The sequence below is a fragment of the Tinamus guttatus genome, unplaced genomic scaffold, assembly GCF_059628265.1.
Source record: "Tinamus guttatus ecotype Peru unplaced genomic scaffold, ASM5962826v1 Tinamus_guttatus_pri_ptg000287l, whole genome shotgun sequence".
NCBI lineage: Eukaryota > Metazoa > Chordata > Aves > Tinamiformes > Tinamidae > Tinamus > Tinamus guttatus.
In genome coordinates, this window is record NW_028288821.1 from 5,158,591 (window position 1) to 5,168,397 (window position 9,807).

The 9,807-nt window shown below is 40.0% G+C and overlaps 1 protein-coding gene across 3 annotated transcripts in view; it reads right to left on the bottom strand.

Annotated features, from left to right (window-relative positions):
* Nucleotides 1–8,990, bottom strand: part of ATRX (ATRX chromatin remodeler) — a 68,605-nt gene extending 59,615 nt beyond the window's left edge. For all 3 annotated transcript variants that reach the window (XM_088527507.1, XM_088527506.1, XM_088527505.1), the window contains exon 1: nucleotides 8,832–8,990. In XM_088527507.1, the coding sequence (XP_088383633.1) occupies nucleotides 8,832–8,851 (20 nt within the window). In that variant the 5' untranslated portion in view covers nucleotides 8,852–8,990. The remainder of the gene's footprint in view (nucleotides 1–8,831) is intronic.
* Between the last annotated feature and the right edge of the window lie 817 nt (nucleotides 8,991–9,807).

The window sequence follows — 9,807 nt, forward strand, 5'->3', positions numbered from 1 at the left end:
TTTTAAGATTAGACTTTGCCAGAAGCTCAAAAGAACACGTAACTCTTGTCGATATAAACACAAACAATTCACCTCAAAGCTCACCTACAACATAAAAAAAAGAAACATATACTCAGTGCAACAGACCTCCATGATTGTGTAAAGCTTATGATAAATAAGCCAAACGCATACTTTATATACTATATTTTGTCAAAAAATAGTGTAGAATTAGAGTATTTCTTCTTCATTTCTTTGCATTAGTATTCCCGTTCACTTCATACACAGTATTACCCTCCAAGTTTTCAGTAAGACATTTTAAAGACTCTAAAACATTAGTCTTCTATCTATACTCATTACTGTAAGAAAGCAACACTTCTGTGTTTCTTTTAAAAAACTATATACCTCCCCATAACCTGTTACTCCCTCTCACTTTATGCTTATTACTTTAGACCCTTTTTATTCACCCAAAGCTTCTACTGCTTCCTGAGCCAACATGCATGATTTAAGAACAAACATATTGACTGTGGCCAACACAAGTCATCCTCTTTCTGATCTACCTGTATCATAAGTTATCACTCAGCTGCTTGTCACTGCTTACCTCCTGGATACAAGGAATCCTCAAAAACCTGCCAGCTGAAATATCTAAATCATCATACTAACCCTACTATTAGGCACAGTTTTTCAAACTGAAATAAACTATCTTCTTCCCAAGTTAACTTTACAATACCCCATTAAAAGATAAAAGCTTTTCTCTTTTTTACTCTTTACCTCCCCATTACTTCCAAAACAGTCTTCTAATAACAAGAAAAAATTCTCAGGGTCTCATTTTAGAATTGAAGGGTCTTTTGAATATTTATCAGCATGATTCATTGCCTTTACTCTCTCTCCTGTTTTTCCGAATATACCAACTAATTTATTAACTGCTGACTTTAACTATTACTGCTGTGGAAAAATCACCTGTTTCACAAGACATGCAGCTGAGCTCACCCCAGAATCATACATGGAACAGCATTAATGCAAATGACTACTTAAAACAGTGAACACAACTATATAGGCAACAGTGCTAAATATTAAAAAAAAAATCTTTTGAGGTTATCTGAAATAAAAATAAAACAAAAGAACATTTTGTCATGAAAATATTTTCTAGATGAGAAAATCAGAGGTTTTATTGGAGACTACAGATATACCATTAATCGCTACAGCAGCTCTGAAACACAGTAACAAAGCCTGTTTTACTCTCAATTTTATCTTAGGAATGTTCCTCTCAATCAAAGAGTCTTTGCCTCCAACTGGACTCATGCTGCTACACAACTGCCAGTTCCTAAACTTATGCTTCCCTTCTGCTAATGAATGGAGGGCATGTCTGGAAAACGATACAAAAGATGATAATGACGCCTTTCAGTTTTCAACAGACTACATTCTCTACTTTAAAGGCAGATTTAATGACAATTTATTTATATCAAGTTAAAAAAATAAATAGCTGTTCCAAATTGTTTGACAGTAAAAATATACAGAGTTTTTATTTCCTTTCCAGACAGTGTAAAGAACTAATGTATATTTAGAAAGGCAACAAAAAGTACCCTAAAAAAAAAGAAAAAAAAGAAAAGAAAAAAAGGCAGTGGAAATTCTGCTGATTTAGTACATAAACAGCATATCTTGGTAATAAACTTTTAGAAAAGAAACTGGGAACTATAAATGAGTTATGACACTATTGTTCTCAGCATACAACAGAAATCCAGAACAGTGTGCATGCGTTCTAATGTACATGCGCACTGTGACTAAGAATTCAGAACATCAGCTGCTACCATTTACTACCTCTTATGCTAACTATTCTGGTCTTAACCATTTTCAGAGTAAAATGTTCATGTGGACAAATTTACAAATTAATACTAAGTAGTATCCTCAATTTGCTTTTCCTCTTGCTTATTCAGCATTTTATATCACAATCCCATACTAAATAATACCAAGGTCAAATGTAAGCAAAGGTCTTACATTCAATATACTTCATCACAAAGAAATTTTAATTTAAGGAGTCCTTTATCTGATTTTTGCACATGCATTTTTTTTAATATGATGCATTGGTAGCTGCGAATATATCGTCTGTAATCCTTTTAAAGATTCTACTGCGAATTCTTTATATTGTCTCTCCCACTATTAAATTGATCATAAAATATAAAATATGTACTATTCTCAAAATCACCAGAGCCTAAAAATTTAGACAAATCAGAAGCACTGTTTTTCTCTGCCATTTAGCAAGAGTCCCTACATTATTTACCAGTGATTCCAGGCCTGCCTATTTCCGAGCAACCTGCTTCACTATCAGTCAGCAGCTCTTTTACCACTCTTTAGCCTAATTAGACTAGGAATGCAAAGAGAGGTGGCCTATTATTACTGTTTTGGCCATGAACCCGATTTATGACCTTGGGAGCTAGTTACTGTTATGATTAGCTCCATATCACATAAGAATACAATTTCAGAGCAGCCCTATAGTATTAACCACTAAAGGCCTGGCCTAACATGTGAGTAATCACAACATGTACTAGGCAAACCTAATATGGGCTAAAACCCAAAAATATGCATAGGCTAAATGACCCTACAGACATAGAGAATATAGTAAGAGAAAAACATGTGGGCTTTTTTGTCCTAATCTAGACATATTCTAAATACTGCTAAAGCCCCTGAATAAGGTAAGTATATAAATGAGCAGGCTCACAAGACACTTAATTCAATCAAACTGCTGACCACAGCTCCCCTAACTCACATGTCTAGCTCATCACCTGTGTAACCTAATGAGCAGGCCTCTCTGTAATGAGTTAAATCAACTCGCCACACATTTGTATAACTCTTTGATCTGATGGCAAGTGAAATTCATAGCCAGGGCAAGGAAGAGAGGAGGACTGTCCATTCTGGGAGCAAACACAGGCCATATTTGATTATATTTCCCGGAAGAAATGCTTTATTGCATTCAGTTTCTATCTACTTTCTCCATACACTTTGAATGTAAAGGTGGGGAATGTTTCACCTACTGTCAGCAACTGGAAGAATGGTTTTTAAACTTTTTTTGTTCCCAAAAAGGTGAGTTTCCCATTCCTTTACTGACTCCCATCAGCTTTTAGAGTGAACAATTACCCCTCGTTTCAATTTCAAATACCTCCTGAAAGTCAGAGATGCAGGAGTTTCTGTCAGCTTATCTATTTCAATTAGTTTTCCAAAATGCTGTTGTAAAATAAAGCTAAGATTGATGCAATTTCATTAAAAATACAATTCCAAAACCAGTAGCAAGCACTTTTTTTTCCTCTCAAAAATTTGGAAATTCATTTCATACTGCCTAAGTCTCGATATAGTCCGATCAGTATTCCATCATTTGCAAATCCTCAGGCAAGATTTTCCTTAAGAAAGGAAAAGCATTAGCGATTTACCCAATTCAAAGATTTCTGTTAAAATGGCAGACTACATGTCCTTTTCCTATAAACTGTGCAAATATTGTGGCTGAACTTACAAAAAAGAAATGGCTGAAGACTATGGAAGAGAGAATAAAAGATAGTAAAACCTGAAATAAAAGTTGTTTACCTTCTGATATCCAATGAGAAAAGGAGTGAACAAGTCTGCAATATTGTAAGCAGCCTACTTCTATCAGAAAGAATACATAACCAGAAAGTGAAAGCAGGCTACTACAGCCTATGCTATCAGTAAATAAGTTTATATAAATGTGTCAAAACAGACCACTGCTACCTTTTTTAGTAGTTGTTTTTAACTCATCAACAGTTCTCAAAAGACAAAGCAACATGGTATTTTATAGGCTAAATCAGATTAATATTTTGTAACCTATTCTTACTTATATGAATAATCAGGACTCACATAATCAGCTAAGTTAGCAAGAACAAGCTCTACTGCTAAAGAATGCAGGCCCTCAATACCTCCAAACACACATACAGCTGGTCCCATGTTTACAGTTCTCTCCTTTCTCCTCCACTCACTGCAGAAGGGTTTGTTTTCAACTATACGTAGAAGCTGACGCAGATTAAAAGTAGCTGCTGACCCTAGATCAGTTCCCCGATCCACCTCACTGCTCCTTGCTATGAACATTTCTGCAAGCATGGAGAGGTGACAATGGGGTTTGAGTTCTGTGGCAGGATGGGATGTGGCAGTAACTTCAGTGGCAGCAATAGTCTGTGTGAGCTTGAACTACTCATACAACAGCAAAAAAATCTATGTTTTATTTTTGAGGTAAGTGACATTATAAATTGTAGCACATTAAACTTATCAAAACCAAATACAAGCTAGAAAATACCTAACTACTGAAGCTCTGTTTCAGAAGAGATGCAGGCACCTAGCACCTCACTCAATGCTTACAGCCTCACATAGACAGATTCACTCATTTATTTTGGTTAGAACTGACTTTAAATTCACAGGGGCTTAATCAAGAGATAACTAGTAAGGTCTAAGTCACATGTTGATATTGAGGAAATGTCTTTGGAGCATAAGAACAGTAAAGCACGTTCAGGTAGAGTACAACGTGCTTGACCAAAGGGTGAAAAAAATACTTGTTTTTAATCTGCTTCTTTCACAGGAACTTTAAGGGGAGAAAAAAAAAAAAAGGCAAGTAGGCTTGAATGCTGTGCACAAGTCCATAACTTCATTTGCAAAACAGTTAATCTGCAAAATGAAAAGGCTTAAAAAATACTGACTGAAGTCAACCATTTGAAAATTTCTGGCTTAAAAAAGAAAGGTATTTAAGTATTTTAATTTTTCACTTCTATGATAAAAGAAAGAAGAAATAATGGCAAACTGAGCATCTTAACATGTTAATTCAGGAAAGCTCAATCTAGCATATTTTTAAAGACAGAAAGTAGTATTACAAAAACCTTAAACATGCTTTGTTCAAAGGGAAACAAGGTTTGTACCCAATAGCATCACGCCTCTAATTCTAAAATTATCTTCTCTTTTCCTTCATTTGCCGCCTTCTTGGAGCTTATTACAGACTATCAGTGAGGCATCACTCAATACAAACTCTGCCTCAGATGTCCAATATATCTGCCCCAAAAGATTTCTACAGTTGGGCCTATTAAGTTCAACAGGTAGATATATTAGGACAGAAACTTCTACAACTGCACAGCTTTCAGACTTGACAACTAAACTGTGTAAATAGCACTAAATCTGACACTGTTGAAAATCCTGTGTAATCAAGGTCTTGTTCTTTCAAGGTTTCACTCCATTTCTAAAAAAGCAACTAACTGATTAGTCTATCATTCATCTTGATCAGCAACAGCTTGGTGACTTGTTGTTGAAATAAGAAAAAAAAAAAAGCCTAGTACACTTCATTCAGTAAATCAGAGCACACTACCTACCACCTAAAAACCTTCCATTATATTTGCCACTGAATTTTTGCTACTTCTATTCTCCCCATCCTGAGTCACCAAGGAGCAACTTCCCACTGACCTACCCGTGAACTGATTCATGTTTGCAAATCACCTGCAGGCACAGCCTGAGCTCCAGTGATACAAAATCTGACTTCATGAGGTTCAACATTATCCTTTGGTTTTCCTAATTATAAAGGACATATTTAGTGATCTCGTCTAGAAACATACTTTGTCATAGGCTGTAGGCATTTGTTTCTACGTCGAAAATGGTGTGTTTTAGCATTATTTTCTGTTCTGAGGTTTTCTTTCGATGAGGTATATCCAAGTAAAAATACACAAGACATTGCCTTTTTCTGCCTTCAAGCTGAGGATGCAAGTGGTCATGAAACCTTGCAGATATCTGTAACGAGTTGAGGAGTTTGAAGCTTCAGTAATGATAAGGCTATCCCATTGCAGAATTTGTATTATGTGTCTTTGTCACGCTAAATTATTTCACAGACGGTAAAGACACCTTCAGCAAGTCCTCTAGAGACCCTGTCACAAAGTTTAAAAAAAAGCCCATCAGAGACACTATACTAAAACAGAAGTAACGTAGTCACTGCGGCAAGTTCCCCCCTTAGAGAATTTCACTTTAATAGTGCCAACACATTGGCCCTGGAATACATCTGGCACAGGAGATGACAGACGGCCCAAAGTTTTGCTCTTCATGGGAAGAGAGTCAAACAATCTGCTCATGTTCATTCCACACAATTGTGTGAAAGACATGAGCTTACCCTGTGTTTTCAGGGAACAAGGAAGATGGCTTGTTTAATTCCACAATAACCTAATTGGAAATAATATGTCTCCTATAGCATCACTCATTCAGAACAAAGAAATCCTGATACAAAAAGCAGACAACAAAAAAACCCCTAAATCCTCAAAACTATATACCGCAAGTTGAAAAAGGATGAAGTATTCATCTTAAAAATACATGAAGCTTACCAACCTAGTTATTAGTGGAACTTAGTGGAAGTTATTCCACTATTGACCATGTTTCTCAGCAATCCAAACTTCTTATCCTGGGCATTGAAAACGCTCTGATTCTTAACATCAAAAGAAAAATGCTTCCTATTTGTCATAAACTTTAAAGTCAGCAGACTAATATTGATCATTCATATATTTTTTTAACACTACATGCCTTCAGGTCAGCCAAAAGGGCTGGCAAAATATTATTGTGAGAACTGTATTGTGTGTACATACTCCAAACAATTCTATTCCTATCTTCTAGCTGTTTACCTGTACATTTCTTTAAGGGGAAATATTATAGGGAGAAGATCTGCAGAGGAACTTGTAGGGTCAAAGAAACGCAGGCAGCTGACAGGCAGCAGGAGGTCTAGTGAAAAACGGGGGCAAAGAACACAGAGTGAGTGTGCCAGTCTCCGAAGAACACAGGGAGAAAGATACCTTCACTTCTATACCAAGACATCACTGCATCAAACTCCTCTAAAAGGATTTTCTTTTCCATCTTATTCCCTGTCAATACAATTTTTATGTAGAACCTGAGCTAACAGAAAATAAGAAAGAGCCCATGAAATATATTCAGTAGCTTCCCAACTTTTTTCATGGCACCCTGTAACTTTACGTGTAGCTCCTGGTGTGTAACTGTTCTTGTAAAGTAAAAACAAACTGTTCAAATGAGCCCTATGTGAGATGAGAATTATCTAAACCATTCAGGCTGACTAAGAACTGAGTTCATGAATGGCAGAAAGCTTCAAGCTTTCAAAAAAAAATATGCTTATCCCCACAAATATTTTTAAAGAAATATTTTGTTATTTGGTACACTTAGTATGTGGTCCAGATCCAGCCTAAAAACTGCACACTCTCAAATATATTTTGTATATATCTTTTCATGAAATATACATAAAATAATCTGATTTAACGTTACTGTCCGCAAGTAACGGGGGGGAGGATAGAAAACTTACGAATTTCTGTATTTTCTATTAATTCCCCTTGAAGCATCAACTAACCTAACCACTTAACATTAACTGGTACACTAATGACAACTTAAGAAGATGAAAAGAGTTTAGAAGAAGACCTGTAAAACAGACCATCAAGGGAAGAAAAAAACAAACAGCGGAAACAGGAAAACAAGGCATAAAACACAGCAGCGATAGCATAAAAAAAAAAAAAAAAGGCTGTATGGTCCAAATGAAAGAGCACTATTAGAGTTGGGAACATCAGTCATAACTATAAACCAGCCAATAAATTATAGTAACCAAAATCTTTTTGCTATACAAAACCCTATTCTACCTTTGATGTTAAAAGGTTGGGTATGAAAAAGAATGCCTCCTAAATCAGTATTCAATGAAACACACAAAATAGAAATCAATCAAACATAAAATTGGTTTGGGCTGTCAAAGTACTTCAAGAACACAAAGGGGAAGGAAGTGGAAGAGAGAGAAAGAGGAAGAAAAAAAAAGAAAGAGAAAGAGCAAGTGAGAGAAACTCTGTTTTGCAAAATGAGGGAGACAAAACATGCAGAAGAAATAGTACTACTGAGAAGTTATATGCGAAATAACAGTTATTTGTAACACTCACAACTTATTTCCTACACCCAATCAACATTAATAACATAATGCTAACAAACTTTTTCAAATCATTTTTTGTTAGAATTATTCATGTGTTACTTCTTCAAAAACATGAAGGCTTTGAAATCAAGATACATACAAGAAAATTACCCTTCCTTTAACTTTTGGTTGCAGCTAACTTGCAGTTACGAGCAACTCTTCAAAAGACAGATGCCTGAAGCTAGAAGGTGAAGTTGAACAAACATGACCACCCAAAAAACTTTTAGCTAAGGTTTGTGGGTTAAGGCGACGCGATGTCTCCTTTTCTTGACGCTTGGTTTTGACGCTGAAGGTAGATGCCTTTGCACAGGCTGCGTGACAGTACATGGTTTTAACAGCGCCTCGGGCCCCGTGAATATTTGCGAGGATGGACGGCGCTGATCCGCCAGACCCCTGCAGATCCCTAAGCGCAGGGCACATCCCAACCCAACTGTTTATCCACAGTTTAACATGGCGCCTCTCCCTTGGCGCACGCCGAACCTGCCTCCCGGCACCGTGTTTACTTTCCGCAGCGCTGCCGAGCACCGGTCCGAAGTGCCGGGGGCGCTGGTACCGGCCCGGGCCCCCGGGGGGCGGCGCGGGAGGAATCGCTCCCCCGCCGAGCGACACGTGGGGCGGGGGCTGCCGGAGCCCCACGACCCTTACAACGGCGGACGGGCCGGGCCCCGCCCCGGCGGGCCGGGCTTCCCCGCGCCTTCCCGCCGGCGCAAAGCGGCCCGGCCTCCGCACTGCGGGCCCGGCCCTGCCGTCGCCGCCGCCTCCCCCTGCCCGCCCCCCCGCCAGGCCGCGGCGGGTTGCGGCCCCGGCCGCCTCCTCGCCTCGGCGGCGCTCGGCCCGCCCTGCTCCGCCCCGCTCGGCTCGCGGCGGCGCGGGCCCCGCGCCCTACCTCATGGGCTCTGCGGTCATGTCTCCGCTGCCGCTGCTCGGAGCGGCGGGTCGGGCCGGGACGGGGCTTAGGCGCCGAAGGGAGACAAAGCGGTTAGTGCAACCATCGCCAGCGCCGCCATCTTGTCGGAGGGAGGATGAAGGAGACCGGCCTCCTGCCGCCTTCCTCCTCGGCCTCCTCCCATTGGCTGCCTTCCGCCCCCAGCGATTTTTTAATTGGGCCGCTGCAAAGGGGCCTGTTACTAGGGTCGCTCACGTCACCGTCCCACCGCTCCCTCTCTGATTGGCTGGAGGCGGGGTTACATCACGGCGGGGTCCTGACGTCATGCACCCAACCCCATGACATCACTTCTGACCAGAAGTGTAGTGGCCGTTTTGGCCAGCAGGGGGCTCCAGGCCTGAGGTGCCCAGTTCCTCTCGGCCATTGCAGTGGCAGCCCCGTTACAGATGCACAGCCAGACACCTAATAGTGGGGCCTTCTCAGCCCCTGCCCAGCTCAGGGCAGAGGCCACAGTGAGGGGCCTTAAGCAAGTTGACCATAGTGTTTTAAACAGACACCCAGCCCTGGAAAGGGCACCATGACCCTGCCCACCTCCAAAGACAGCCTGGAATGACCCCAGTCTTCTACAAGGATCAGCCCCTGAACTCCAAACAGACTAAGACACCAACACAGAAAAGACTTTGAAAACAGGGATTGGAAAGATAGCAAGCTACAAAGATAGCAGGTCAGGGCTCACCTTGAACCACATTCCACAAGGTAAGGAGGCACACTGATGTCATGCAAGACCAAAGTATGTCAAGATCATTTTCCCTGCTTTATGAGCAGCTTCTATATTCCTGTCAGAAGTCAGAACTCACGAGAACAAAAATTCTACAAATCAGTCTAAACATAACTTGCTTCATAACTCGAATTTTATCAAGAATCACATCTGGCATTACTCAATCTTAAAGCCAAACAGCAGATTTAAGAACTTACA